At 38.4% G+C, this 16,038-nt stretch overlaps 1 protein-coding gene across 3 annotated transcripts in view; it reads left to right on the forward strand.

The window, feature by feature from the left end:
• LOC107772910 (MADS-box protein AGL42-like) overlaps positions 1–5,640 on the forward strand; it is a 42,609-nt gene extending 36,969 nt beyond the window's left edge. For all 3 annotated transcript variants that reach the window (XM_075228094.1, XM_075228093.1, XM_016592369.2), the window contains 5 exons: positions 3,879–3,940; positions 4,045–4,144; positions 4,289–4,330; positions 4,429–4,470; positions 5,317–5,640. In XM_075228094.1, coding sequence (XP_075084195.1) covers positions 3,879–3,940; positions 4,045–4,144; positions 4,289–4,330; positions 4,429–4,470; positions 5,317–5,466 — 396 coding nt within the window. In that variant the 3' untranslated portion in view covers positions 5,467–5,640. The remainder of the gene's footprint in view (positions 1–3,878; positions 3,941–4,044; positions 4,145–4,288; positions 4,331–4,428; positions 4,471–5,316) is intronic.
• The last annotated feature ends 10,398 nt before the right edge of the window (positions 5,641–16,038 follow it).

Here is a 16,038-nt window from a genome sequence, read left to right on the forward strand (position 1 = left end):
AAGATAATTATAAGAAATGGTGTTTACGTATGAAAGCCATTCTTGGCTCTCATGATGCGTGAGAAATTGTAGATAGAGGGTATGCAAAATCCGATAATAAGAAAGCTCTGCCTCAAAATGAAAAAATGTCTTGGCAAAGACAAGGAAGAAAGATCAACAAGCCCTCACGCTCATCCATCAATGTCTGGATGATGCCATGTTCGAGAAGGTAGCAGATGCTACCACCTCAAAGGAAGCTTGAGAGATTTTACAAAATTCTCTTCAAGGAGTTGACAAGGTGAGGAAGGTAAAACTTCAAACTCTAAGGGTTGATTTTGAAGTTTTAAAAATGAAAGAATCTGAATACATTTAAGATTATTGTTCAAAAGTGAAGGCCGTTGTAAATCAATTAAGAAGATATGTGGAGGACATAAAAGATGTCTGTATAGTAGAAAAGTTCCTTCGCACTTTAACACCTTAATTTGATTTTGTGGTTTGTGCTATTGAGGAGTCTAAGGATTTAGACTCTATGATGGTAGAGCAATTGGAGGATTCTTTACAGGCCCATGAAGAAAAGATCAGGAGGAGACAAGAAGTGCCATTGGAGCAACTTCTTAAAACTCAGGCATCTTTTAAAGATTATGGAGGTAAAAAGAGCTATCGAGGGAATGGACGGAGATGAGGTCGTGGCAGTCATGGAAGAGGAAGAAGCAACGCTAACAACTTCAACAATGAAGTTAAAATCCACCAGACATTCAGAGGTCGTGGTCGTGGACATAGAGGAGGAATAGGACATGGCTACTACCAAGAAAATAATGGACAAAGGTATGACAAATCAAAAATTGAGTGTTATAATTGTCATAAATTTGGCCATTGCTCTTGGAAATGTCGTAGCAATATTGAAGAAAAATCTAACCTTGTTGACCAACAAGAAAAAAAAAGTTGAGTCAACATTATTGATGGCACTCAAGGAAGAAGACAAAGATGATTGCAGCTCGTGGTATTTGGATAATGGAGCAAGCAATCATATGTGTGGATGCAAAGAGAAGTTTGTGGAGATCAATAAAACGGTGAGAGGTAATGTGTCCTTTGGAGATACCTCAAAGATTCAAATTGAAGGGATATGTACGATTCTGATCTCCTGTAAAGATGGTAGTCATAAGTTAATTCAAGATGTTTATTATGTCCCAAAATTAAAAAATAATATTTTAAGTTTGGACCAACTTCTTGAAAAGGAATATGACATCCACATGAAAAATATGCATCTTTGGCTTAGAGATTCAAGTGAAATTCTAATTGCTAAAGTGCATATGGCTAAGAATGGATTATTCTCTCTGAATCTTAAGACAATTGATGCAAAATGTTTGAAGGCTAATGTGCAATATGAATCATGGTGTTGGCACATGCGATTTGGGCACTTAAATTTTGAAGCGCTCAAATCAATGGGAGAAAAGAACATGGTGCATGAGATACTATCAATAAGCCATCCCAATCAATTGTGTGAAGCTTGTCTTCTTGGAAAACATGCAAGGAAGAATTTTCCAAAGGAGGCCATGTCAAGATCAACCAAGCCGCTTCAGCTTGTTCACACTGATGTGTGTGGACCAATCAATCTACTTTTCTTTGGTAAAGAAACTATATCTTGTGCAGTTTATTTGAACAACAGTCTCCAACAAAGAATGTTAAAGATCAAACCCCTCAAGAAGCATGAAGTGAAAGAAATCCAAGTGTTAAGCACTTAAGAATCTTTGGGAGCATAGACTATGCTCATGTTCCACATCAAGGGAGAGCGAAGCTTGACGATCGAAATGTCAAGCATGTGTTTGTTGGCTATGATACTAGTTCAAAAAGCTACAAGCTATACAACCCAAGTAGCTGCAAGATGGTAAATCGCGATGTTGAATTTGATGAAGAATTGGCATGGAACTAGGAAGCTCAAGAAGAAACTTCATATGATTTTCTTACATAGTTTGGTGATGAAGAGGAACCAGAGACCATGGAACCTGGGCCAGATACAACTCCACTTCCTTCTCCAACAAATGTTGTATCTCCCTCTTCTAAAAAAAGTTTAAATGAACAACCGCAAAGGACAAGGAGTATTCAAGAGCTCTATGAGGACATAGAAGAAGTTACTAATTTTGATTTTTTATATTGTCTCTTTATTGATAGTGAACCAATAAATTTTGATGAAGCTGTTGAAGACAAGCCATGCAGGAGGAGATCGAGTCAATAGAGAAGAACAACACTTGGGAGTTAACAACTCTTTCCAAGGGTCATCGTGCAATTGGAGTTAAATGGATATACAAGGTAAAGAAGAATGTTGATGGAGATCTGGAGAGATATAAGGCACGACTTGTAGCTAAAGGCTACAAGTAAAGGCAGTGCATTGCCAAGAAGGAAGTCAAACTCAAATATATGAAGTCTCATGATCAGGCTGCAGATATCTTTACAAAGCCTTTTAAGTTTGAGGATTTTCATAGATTGAGATCAAGTCTTGGAATGAAAAAGAAAAATCAAAATTAAGGGAGAGATTTGTGGGGCTCATATTAAAGAAAAACAAAGAAAAAAATGTGAGATGCCTAACTTTGTCGACAACTTTATTGAAAAAAATGGGAGGTGCCTAATTTTGTTGAAAACTTTGTTGAAGATAATGAGAGTTACCTAACTTTGTTGAAAAATTATAGGATTAAATCAACAATAAGACATCTTCTTTGTAGTAGTTGAATGGCATCTCTTACTATAAATAGAGGCCTCCATTCTTCATTTCAATTACACCAAAATAAGAGAGAAGCAATAGAAGTTAAAGAGAGTAATCCACAGATTGTAGTTTGTGAGATAAATAGTAAATGTGAGTAATATTGCAGTGACGTATTTTAAATAAAGAGTGTTATTTCTTTCAAGATTGTATAGTCTCTTGACAGTACTAGGTTGTAATATTATAGTGGTTATATTGCTCCACTCGGGTATTGTATTTTACCCATTAAAAGAGTTGGTGTCGTTGTTACTCTCTTGTGTTATTATTATTTGTCGTTGATATTATTCTTGGACGGGATTATTATTTTTTCCAACATGAATTTTAGAACCAGCACTAAAACAATACACTGTAAAGCATCTATATAAACTACACTTAGTCTCTTTTATTCAAGCATTTGAAATGCCAATTTTCTTGAAATAAAAGCCCACAGAAGGGCCAAAGCACAACAAGCCTACTCATCATCAAAGCAAGTCCAAGCCCATGCAAAAATGTCAGGTCCAGTTTCGATCTCTAACTAACTAACTTACAACATAGGCCGGAAGAGAGATATTCAGAAAATCCGATTTCCTGTCTTAAGAACCTGACTCAAAAGAAAAAAGAAGACTGGACTAAAAGGGATCTCACTTTCGACGATTGAACTTGACTTTTATATCCAGATTGGAACTGTTCTGAGAAGGTCAGGCCTCATGCCCTTCTTCTCCAAATATATTATTGCTATTTTGCTTTCAATAACATAATATTGCAGTATTATTTTTATTTTTTTCACTATTATTCCAACATAACATGCCCTGTCTTTGCCCCAAAAAAATGAAAATACATTTACTATTCCAACATAACATGCCCTACTTTGCCCCCAAAAGATGAATATACATTTACTTCATCATTTATTACTCAAACATGGATCAATTCAATCCCCCATTATTACGTGTTTATAATTTTGTAATATATATGTTTATATTCAATCAGTAAATGAAATGATCACCCCAAAGAACATAAAGTTGTTAGTTGTGATGTAAAGATGGATCAGATAAGCAATTCTTTTTTTTTTCACCTCGTGGGAGGAAACTTTATTTTATATCCTCCTCCGGGAAATTTTCCACATGTTTTCTCCTCATGTTATTACATAATTGATTTTGATTTGCAGCACTTGAAGGAAGAAACAGCAAACATAGCAAAGAAGATCGAGATCCTTGAAGTTTCTAAGAGGTATTGTGTTAGCAGTTACTTTTCCCCCTGCATTCTTCAACGTGATACTCTCTCTTTTATATTTCTTGGCATATTCAGTGCAATCTTGAATTTGAAATGCTTAGGAAGCTTATGGGTCAAGGTATTGGATCATGTTCAATGAATGAACTTCAAGAGATTGACAGCCAGCTGGAAAGAAGCCTGAAGAACATCAGGGCAAGAAAGGTATTAATGTACCAATTTAAATTATATGTGTCCTACAAAGTGGAGTTGATTCCCTTTTCTTCTTCTTTGGTAATTGGTGACTCCTAAAATGTTTTAGTGATTGACCTTCATTGATTAACCAGTTCTTTCTTGGTCATTTTCTAGACTCAATTATTCAAGGACAAAATTCAACGGTTAAAAGCCAAGGTATGATGAAACAACTTCAATGCATTTCATGGGTTTTATTACTTACTACTTCTTTAAGTGCTCCCCGTACTAGTAGCCTTTTGTTTCCTCTTGTGCAGGAAAAACAATTGCTTGAAGAAAATGAAAGATTATCTGAAGAGGTGAATTAATTGACTCTCCCATATATCTGCTCTGTCGAATAATAATGTATCTTGTCAAAGTGGCCGAGGTCATGTTTGTATCATTGTTTTCGTATATTCTTCTAACTAAATTAACTAAAAGGGTTTTAGATCAATGAAGCTCTACAGCTTATGAAACTGCAAGTTCAATTCCAAAAACCACCTGCGAGAGTAAACGCTGCAATTATATTATATGCGACTAATGAAAAATGCTAAAGCAATCTTAGACCCAATAATTATAGTCTGAAGCCTGTTTAAACTATGAGTTTAAGTTATATTATACCATTGATGCAAATTAACCAGCTAGAAGAGGTCGTTAATTACTCAGCTTTCTAGGTTACCATATCAATCTTGATATGACGAGTTACTTGTTGTAAGTCCGTTGAGTTCCATTTGGATGTGCGAAGTAAATTTGGACTCCTTATATGGTCTTGGGCAATCCTCATCTCATGAGCTAACTTTCGGGGTAAGGTTAGGTCCAAATTTCATTTTCTTATCGTGGTGTTAGAATCAGGCCATTCTTAATTTATTGTTTACTCGATATTGGACCTCCATCTTATATTGTCCACGCTCGAGATGTCCAGTCCTAGGCGTACAGGGGCATTGAGTCCCATATTGCCTATGAGAAAGAAAATTGGACTTCGTTTTGGATAATCCTAACCTCATAAACTAGCTTTTGGAGTTGTTAGGTCCAAGGTCCCTTTTCTTATCAAAATCAACTTAATCTAGTTGTGTAAAAGTTCTAAATACTGTCAGTGTCCAAAATATTACTCCTAAAGTTTATGCATGACCTGGTTTTGTTGACAATTCTTATCATCATGATGATAGTGTGGGCTAAGGCGGCAACCAGAAGCACCACCACCTCCCCTAACACGAATATCCCAACAGAAAGAAACGGCAAGCTGTAGCCATAGCGTCCAGAATTCAGAGGTGGAGACTGATTTGTTTATTGGTCTTCCTGACATTTGTTGGTCGTAGCTGCTGGAATAATTTTCTCAAATTCGATACAAGCATTAAAAGCATGCAAATGCAAAAAATAAGGTATATACGAGTGCAAGATTTTATTTGTCTTTTACCCCTTTGCAGCTTCTTGCTAAATGTATCTATATTTCCATGAATAATGGTTGTAAAGAAGCCTGATTTAATTGCATATTCATATAGTTTATTCTCTTTCATGCAGTATTAGTTCTAAACTTTTTTCTTTTCTCCCAACCCTTCAAACTTTATATGGAAACTGAAAAAGATAGTGAGTGGCTACTACGAGTTCATATTTCCATTGTCAGAGCATAAAGAAAGCAAAAATTTCCTTTTTCATATCACAAAAAAGAAAGGAAAAGAAAAGCTCATTCGGATTCTAAAGGCATCTGGTTATAGATGGTTGAGGCATGAGATTGGTAAAAATTTCACGGCGTGCGCTATTTGGTCACCACATTATTTAACTTGTATCAACTTTTAAAAAAAATTAATTAGTATTCAAAGAACAGATAACTTAAGAATATTTTCTCCTCCCTCCTCCTCCTCCTCCTCCTCCTTAGTTGTTGTGACAGCAAAGGTGATGGTAGATTTACGCGGTGTTTGATTTTAAGATGGTTTATAGTGTTTTACAGCAGTGAGTTGATGTGACACTTCTCTTTTTGCTACTTCTTAGAGTTTCTTTGTAACGACCAGATCAGTCATTTTACTTTCTAGATCCCCGTTCTCCTATTAAAAACTTTTCGCATATGCTTTTACTATTTTATGACTTAGAAGGATGATTGGTTTGGTTTTGGAAGGGTTCACATTGAATTCAGAACACATATTCCATAATAGTGGCCTAAGGTGACCAAGTCTGACGTGAGTCAATACTTTGAGTAAACGCTCTCGAAATCGGGATTTGAAGGTTCCAATTGGTTCGTATGATAATTTTAGACTTGGGCGTATGTTCTGATCGAGTTTCGTGTAGACCGGGAGTGTTTCGACGCTTATTGTTGAAAGTTAGCGTCTTGAAGGTTTTAGAGTTTCCTAAGGTTAATTTGAAGTAGGTTTTGGTGTTATCGAAATTCGTTTGGGATTCCGAGCCTTGAAATTGGTTCGTATAGTGAATTGTGACTTGTGTGCAAAATTTGGGTTCATTCCGGATAGATTAGGCTTGAATCGGATGCCTTGTTCAAAGTTTGAAGTATATGAACTTACTGTTTTGATCTTGAGGGGTGATTCATAGTTTTGAAGTCATTTTGTGTGGTTTGAAGTATAAAATGGGATCGTATTGTGTTTTATGACTTGTTGGTGTGTTTTAATGGGGTACCAGGGGCCTCGGGTATATTTTGGATAGATTTCGGATCATTTTGGTTGATGTTGGTATTGCTGGTTTTTAAAGGTCTGGTGTTTTCGCATCTGCGGAAAAGGGCCGCAGAAGCGGCCAGTGGAGCGCATCTGTGAGTTTTGTCTTGGTGGGCTGGCGCACAGATGCGAGGAATTTACCGCAGATGCAGAAGTTGGCCTGTTGAGGAAGAACCGTAGATGCACACATTTTTTTGTAGAAGCGGCTGGAGTCCGCAGAAGCGGAAGGTCGGCACTTTAGTGAAAGCCGCATCTGCGAGGTTAGTTCCACAGATGCGGAGTCGCAGAAGCGGAGAAGGTTCCGCAGATGCAGAAATTGCTAGGCAGAAGGTGATTTTTAATTCGGGACTAAGGCTCATTTCTTTCATTTCTCTCTTGGCTTGGCCGATCTTTGGGAGCTCTTTTGAGGGGATTTTCATCAAGCATCACACGGTAAGTGAAAATCTAGCAATTCTTGAGTTAATACACCGATTATGAGTAGGTTTTAACATACTCCCTCCGTTTCAATTTATGTGAATCTATTTCCTTTTTAGTCCGTGCCAAAAAGAATGACCACTTTCCTTATTTGGAAACAATTTACCTTTATGCAATGATTTATAGCCACACAAAATATATGTACCTCATTTTACACCACAAGTTCAAAAGTCTTCTCTTTTTTCTTAAACTTCATGCCCAGTCAAATGAGTTCACATAAATTAAAACGGAGGGAGTATAAATTATGAAAATTTTGGGAATTTTATTGGAAAACCTAGGTTTTAGTAAAAATGGGATTTGACTACGAAATTGATTATGGAATTGAAAATAAATTATATATTTGAGTTCGTAAGGTCATTGGTAACAATTATCTATAAATATTTTCGAAATCCAGGCACGTGGACCCGAGAGTGACTTTTATGGACTTTCCGAATTAGGATGAAAAATTATTTTAATAGCTAAATTATAAACTTTTGGACATATATTGATTAATTTATACGACTTTTGACTAGTTTCAGATTGCTCGGCATCGATTGGAGTCTACTAGTGCGATTTAAGAGCCGGGTAGTGAGGGAAGCGAGGTAATTCTCTTTCCTGATCTTGTAAGAGGGAATTATCCCCGTACCTGTATTAATTGTTGTGTGCTACTTGTTGTGGGAGCTACGTATGCACGAGGTGATGAGAGTCCGTATGTAGCTGGATTCATATTTATGTCTGGGTAGACTTAGTTTCACATCATGCCTTAAATGTTCTATTTGAATTAATCTTGTGTATTTGATTTCTTTAATTTATGACTCAGATTGAGGCTAGAACAAAATATTGACTGAGTCTCTTACTTTGGAAATTGTGAAATATTTGATAAACGGTAGTTCCGTGTCTTCTTGACTCGCATGTATTTTTGCTAGAGAGAGTTTCTATAGTTTTATGGGATCGGGCCATTCGCCTCGGCATGACTACAAACAATTCTTACGGGATCAGGTCGTTTGCCTCGACAGTGTTGTAAACTATTCTTATGGGATCGGGTTGTTCTCCATGACCATGTTGTGAATTACTCTTATAGGATCGGATCGTGCGTCTCGGCAGTATTGTGAGTTATTCTTATGAGATCGGGTTGTTCGCCTCGACAGTATTGTGTAACAATATTCCTATGGGATAAGGCCGTTCACCTTGACAGACTCGTGCGTAATACTTGAGAATTGATTTGATATTAGTATCAGTTGATTGTGTGCCTTTGAGGCTAACAATCCATGTTTGGAAATTTATTATTAAAGCTTATACATTTAGTTGTTACTTGTTGTGTTTCATATGTGTTTACTTTATATATTTTATTATTTTGACCACTAGTAAGTGTCAAGTCGACCCCTCATTACAATTTCTTCAAAGTTAGACTAAATACTTATTAGGTACGCGTTGATTTACGTACTCGTACTACACTTCTGCACTGATTGTGTAGGTACTGAGACAGGTACTTCCAGTGGTCATACAAGTGCATAGACGTATCATACGGAGACTTAGTGAGCTGCTTTTCCTGCTTAGATCTGCAGCACCCGGAGTCTCCCTCTTATCTTATTTATTATTTTTGTCTATTTTATTTCAGAGAATAGTTATAGTGATTTTGTATATTCCCTAAATTTCTCATGCACTTGTGACACCGGATTTTGGGGGCTACTAGTGGTTATTCACTGTTGTACTTATTACTATTATCACTTTGATCTATGTTTATTCGTAATCGGTATTTTGGTGAAGGAGTACGTATATTTCCATGAGTTATTCGTTTAATTCGGTGTATTTAAAGAAATTTTTGATTTTACAAGTTAAAAATAAATAATTAAGTTGGAGATTTACCGTTGGCTTGCCTAACAACATCGACGGGCACCATCACGACCTTTTATGGGATTTGGGTCGTGACATTCTTCTTCTTCTTCCTCTTAGTTACAAAATGAGTTTGTTAGATTTGTTATTATTTTAATAAATTGATGATTAGAGCTTGTTCTTAATGATATTTGAAAGTTATGTTTTAAATTTGAGCTCATTTGGAGTAGATTTGAGTATTGAATTATTGAAATTCAAAGAACAAGTTTTTGTTTCTGAGCAATTTGCACTTCAGACTACGGGTGTTCAAACAGAACCGAAAAATTACACCAAACCAAAAAGTCAAACCAAACCGATTAACAAACCTGATTTGATTTGATTTGGTTTGGTATTGAGTAAAAAAATCTGAACCAAGCCGGCATATAAATATATAATTCTTATATATACTTTTAACATTTTATATAGAGCTTTCTTTAAAAGATATTTAAAAATATTTGGGATCCTCTCATGGGATGTAATATTAATAGAAGTATGAAGTATATTCATTTTTATTTACTTTAAATAAAGGGTTGTATCATCACTTTTTTATCAAGTACTACTGAAATGCGTCAATCTCTTTGTTCTTCCATATTTATATGTCAAGATATTAAATTCTTATATCTTTTTCGAATTTGAAATGGTATTTCAATAATTAAAAATTAAATAGAACATATCATAATTTAGGTATCATATTGATTTTTATGTTTAATTATTAAATTCAGTTAAGCTTGAAAGCGTACATCAATGAAAAATTATTATTAGATAACTAAGAATATAACTATCATGTTTTACTAAAAAATTCTTCAATAAGTATGTTTTAATATATCATACGTTTGTCAGCTTTTTCAATTTTTACTAAACATATATTCATTTATCATAATAATTATTTAATAAAAAAACCCAAAAAATCCGACAAAACCGAACCAATCCAAACCGATATAGTTGGTTTGGTTTGATTTTGATAAAAATCGACCTAACCCGGTCCATGCACACCCTTACTTCAGACTAAAGTTTTAAGTGCATGAAAATATTAGCTACACTTCAGACCAATTAAGTCTTAAGTGCATCTTAAGCGTAATTTTTGCACTACAAATTAAAAAAGTCTTAAGTGCATGCTTCAGACTAAAACAGTCTGAAGTGCATCTTAAGTTTGCAACTTCAGACGCGAATTATTCCAACTTCAGACTCGCTAACTGAAGTTGATCCTAAAGCAGGTAAGTTTGTAAAGTTTTATGCAATATGAGTATAACTTCAGTAGTGACCTCAAAAATAGATATATATGTAAATCCCGTTAGATTGAAAAGACATAAACTATTGGACGATATATTGTCATAGATAATAACCTTTTCAAGAAATCCTAATTTACAATGGGACTCATAAAACACACAAGAGGTCCTAAAACTTTCAATGTTACACTAATTATGTAGCTGATTTGAATAGACTGTTACCAGTTCTAATTGTAACACCTTAATTGTGGGGATAATGACCACGGAAAGAAACTCATGTACTCTTATTTTTTCTTTCTTTTCTCTTGGAGAAATATACTGAATTGGGCATTCACAAAATGAAATAGCACACCTAGGCCTCATTTTCTTATCTTTTCTTCTTTTCACTTCTTTGGGGAATTTTTTTATTATAGATACAAAATTAGGATAATATTTACCCGTTTCAGCTAGATTTTCTAGTTACAAAAAGCAGGTAGAGTGTTTGTTTTTTACAAACTATGTACAAATCTGGTAAACCATATAGAATTTATATACAACTTGCGTACGACTTTTTATTTTACTAGAATTCGTCCGAATATACATCTTACATATAACTTGTATACAATATTTTGTTATATAGAATCTGCTCAATTATATACAACTTGTATAATTATATTAGTTGTATGTATATTATATGTCGTTGTATGCCCGACATACAAAATACATATAATTTATTTATGTCTTCCTTTTTGAATTTTCAATGTGAAATTCAATCAAAACCATCTTGAATCTTCACCGAACTCTCTCCAAATTGAGATATAAACTCCAAAGGAAATTCCCAATAATCTGCAGCAATATCTTATCCAAATAAATAATAATTTCACAAAATCGATTTTCGAATCAAAATATTGAAGCTTGTGAATGATTGACAATGAAGTTTTTCATGATTTTTTATTAGGTTTATCATTTTGAATGTCGTACAACCTTTCAAGCATTTAGAAGAGTTTTAAGGAGTTTCTCCATTGTAGCCTTCACATTGCTCTGAGGCTGTCTCTTCAACCAGTTCCCTTTTTTAACTCCTTGACTGAGCAAATTAATGGCGAGCAGACACTCAACTTCGGTAGGCTCTCGAGACATCACTATCCAGCGTTTTCGACATGGATTTCTTCAAATCAGCCTCAACATTTTCTTCTTTGCAGCTTTGATGAATTGATTCTTCATATATGGAAGTTAAGGTCTGTATATTCTTTGGAAGGCGTGAAAAAGATAAAGAGAGAAAATAGGGACAATTAGAGCATAATACGATCCAGCCATACCCCATGACCCCTTGGACGCGCCCTATGGCGTCCTGGCAAGCCTCCCAACGCCTAGCGCTATGGACGGCCCTGTGGTCTTGGCCGCGTCAAGTGTCAAGCGCGCTTGTGCCTATGTCACCTCACCGATAGCCCTTGCCAATACCCAGCTGCAAGCAGATGCCAATAGCGTCATGCGCGCAGACAGCGCCGCCCGCGCAGACTCTGATGCTAAAGACAAGGTTGCTGCCGTTGGACCTACTTCTGCTTTGTAGGAATCTAAGTCATTTCTATTGTAAATATAGAGTAGTTTTACTTCATGTATTTCCATTATGTCTCTCTAGCTTAGTTATATCATATACTGTAACTTTGGTTTATTTTGTTTAAGTACTATTAAGGGGGATCAAGCAATCAAACTTTCTAGCAAGCAAGCAATTCTCTGTACTAGTGTCTCTCCCCCTCGACACCGTGTTGTTTTTCTGTAATAGCTTTCATTAATGCAATCAAGCTTTCTTTCATTCTCAATTCTCTTTTCTGTTCTTTCAATTGCTTTTGACATTGGTTTTTCCGTACGGGACTGATAATCTCGTCTAGTGTATGGAGGGGACCCCAGTTGGCGGATAGTAACTACACGGATATCGGTTGCTTAGCCTTACGTCGCCCTTCCAAGGAAATCAGGAAGGCGTCGTGAAACACTTGCTATCATAGCCTAGGCTCGACATCGCTCGAGGGAACACATTGCCATTACCACCATTTCTGACCATGATGAATCATAAGGACCGTATTACGGCCCGAGAAGAGACGGTTCATGTATTACGACCCCACGTGAACACAGTGCCTGATCTAAGAACCAACCTAGTGCAAAGGTTGGACGACCTGGACCGCAGGATGCAACAAGCCGAAGGTGATATTGCGAACATCAGTCGCGACTCTGAGGGAGACCGGCAAACGGCAACCACAGAGGTAGCCGAACTATTTGGTAAATTCGAGGGCCTCCAATAGGAGCATACCGAAGATTTAGCCTACAGGGCACAAAAGGCAGACAGGGTGACTGTCATGCATCAAACTATAGACAATTTGATAGGCCAGCTCAATATTGTCAATGTTGCACTATAAGGCCTACTTCGATGAGGCGGAAACTAGATAAGGGGTGTTGTGAACCTCGCCCCTGTGCCACAAATGCTGAAGATTCCTGAGCCAAAATTATACAATGGAGCTAGGAATGCCAAAGAAGTGGAGAACTTCATCTTCGACATCGAACAATATTTCGATGCAGTGGGGGAGTTAGAAGAAGCAAAAAAGGTAGCAACTGCTGCCATGTATCTTCAAGGAGATGCTAAACTCTGGTGGCGGGTGAAAATGAAGCCATCAGAGCTGGTGAAGATACTCTCGAGACATGGGCTGAACTAAAGGCGGCCATACATCTACAGTTCTTCCCCGAAAATTTTAAGTACAGTGCGCAGAGAAAGCTACTGGAGCTCCGCCAGACCAATTCAGTGCGGGATAACGTGCGGAAATCCTCCCTGCTCATGCTGAACATACGGGATATAGGAGACAAAGACAAACTCTTCACATTCCTTGAAGGTTTGAAACCTTATGCTCGTATGGAGCTGCAAAGACAAAGGGTAGACACTTTACCCAAGACGATCCAAGCAGCGGAATGCCTTGGGGACTATCAAGTGGAAGCTCGGAAGGATAAGCCTCAACCGCCTGTCCGAGCAGGATAGAAAAGGGGCCAGCCTAGTAATGGTGGCCCTAGTAGAGGTGGAGGAGATCGAAGTGTAACGAAATCTAAGGCTCCTACCTCAGGCAGCAATAGTGCTGCATCAAACAATAATGATCGGGGGAGGAACCCCCCTTCAGGATGCCTTCATTGCGGTGGGCCACATTGGAATAATTAATTCCTACATGCACAGATGAATGCCCATCAAACTTTTGATGGTGGGACGGATGGCGACACAGATGATGCTGACGAGACCGAACCAATAGGTGCCTTCAACATACTTGTTTGTTCTATTTCTAAGGCCTTAGCGGGAACCAGTGCTGATATCTGTAATAAGAAGGACCCATGCCGAGTGACCAAGAAAGGAAAAAAATAGGGCGGATGAGGGGCCTCCTATTTACCAAGGGAAGACCTTGATGTTCGTCGAGATGAAAATTAATGGCAAGCCCATTCGGGCGATGATAAACACTGGCGCAACTCACAACACTTAGCCTCAACTCGGTAGAACGCCTTGGTCTAGTTGTGGGAAAAGGGCAGAGGTCGTGTAAAGGCTATTAATTCACCACCTCAGCCAGTGGGTGGAATAGTCAAAGGAGTGCTAGTGAATCTTTGCCCTTATGAAGGAAAAGTCAACTTGCGCGCCATGGATGACTTCGAGCTGATAGTTGGGTTGGAATTCATGAGGCAAACCGACCCAGTACCTTATGCTGACATGCTACTGATGATGGGAGAAAACGAGGCCAAGCCCTGTATTATTCGATGCACAACCATAAAGATGGCCGCTGAGAACATCTCGGCCTTACTGTTAAAGAAAAGAGTCAAAAGATATGACCCTACGTTCCTAGCTACCCTTTGTATTAAAGATATAGAATGCTTCTCGGGTCTCATTCCTACACCCGTGAGGGAGTTGCTACTGGAGTTTGAAGACGTCATGCCAAAGTGACTCCCGCCTAGGCACACTATAGACCATGAGATTGAGTTAGTGCCGGGTGCGAAGCCACCCGCCTGGGTGCCTTACAGAATGTCACAACCCGAGCTCACTGAGCTTCGGAAAAAGTTGACGGAAATACTAGACACGGGGATAATTGTGCCCTCCAAGTCCCCTTATGAGTCCCCTATGCTATTCCAAAAGAAACAGGATGGCACCCTACGACTCTGTGTGGATTATCAGGCCCTAAACAAAATCACCATGAAGAACAAGTACCCTTTCCCGCTCATGGCAGACTTGTTCGATAGATTGGGTGGTGCCATAGTGTTCACCAAAATAGACCTGAAGACAGGTTACTAGCAAGTCCGAATTGCTGAAGGAGATGAACACAATATGACCTGTGTGACAAGATATGGGTCGTACGACTTCCTGGCTTTGCTATTAGGCTTGACTAATGCTCCAGCCATATTTTGCACATTGATGAACCAAGTCTTCTGAGAATACATCGGCGAGTTCGTAGTAGTCTACTTGGATGATATTGTGATATTATATCAAAACATTAGAGGAGCACCTGGAGCACCTACGGAAGGTCCTAGCTTGACTGCGGGAGCACGAACTATATGTGAAGTTGTCCAAGTACACATTCGCCCAAAACCAATTTGACTTCCTCGGACATGTCATCGAGGAAGGGCGGATAAAGATGGACCAATAGAAGATTCAGGCTATCAGAGATTGGCCGCCGCCTAAGGATATCCATGCCTTAAGGGCGTTCCTTAGTCTATGCAACTTTTATCGGTGATTTGTGAAGAATTACTCTCTCATTGCATTGCCGTTGACAGAACTTCTGAAGAAGGTCAAGCCTTGGGATTGGGGTACCAGGCGAGTCGAGGCCTTCAACGCATTGAAAGCGGCTATGTCTAGTAGCCCCGTCTTGGCCCTTCCTGATTTGGCCAAGCCATTTGAAGTACAGATGGATGCCTCTAACTTTTCTCTGGACGGAGTCTTGCTACAAGAGGGTCATCCGGTGGCGTACGAGAGCCGGAAGTTGGAGGATGAAGAATGATGCTATGTCGCCCACGAAAAAGAATTATTGGGTATCGTCCATTGCATACGCCTTTGGAGGCACTATCTACTGGGCACCCCATTCATGGTCAAGACAGACAACACAGCTGTTAGCCATTTCATGGCCCAGCTAAAGCTGAATGGCCGCTATGCCAGGTGGCAGGAACTCCCAGAGGAATTTCACTTCAACCTCGAGTACCGAAGTGGGAATACCAACCAAATTGCTGATGCACTCAATTGAAGGGCTGACTTAGCCTCGTTGTTCCTACTTGCCACCCTAAAGGGGAGCGAAGCGGCCACCACTATAAGAGACCAGATACAAGATCTACTCCCAAAGGATCCTGCTACATAGTATTTGGTCGATTTGGTAGGACAGGACAAGATTCGCCAGTTCTACATAGAAGATGGGTTCCTAAAGGTAAAAGGGAACCGACTTTATGTTCCTAAATGAGGAAATCTGTGAAGGACTCTTATGATGGATTGCCATGATACTTTGTGGGCTGGCCATCCAGGTGAAGAACGCACCATGGCGTTGTTGCGCCGTGCTTATTATTGGCCTCAAATGGATGATAATGTTGCTCAGTATGTGAAGACTTGCCTAGTGTGCCAAAAAGACAAGTCGGACCTCTTGACACAAGCGGGACTTTTGGATCCATTGCCTTTTCCAAAGAGACATTGGGAAAGCATTTCACTGGA

The sequence above is a fragment of the Nicotiana tabacum genome, chromosome 13 (genome assembly GCF_000715075.1).
Source record: "Nicotiana tabacum cultivar K326 chromosome 13, ASM71507v2, whole genome shotgun sequence".
Classification (NCBI taxonomy): Eukaryota; Viridiplantae; Streptophyta; class Magnoliopsida; order Solanales; family Solanaceae; genus Nicotiana; species Nicotiana tabacum.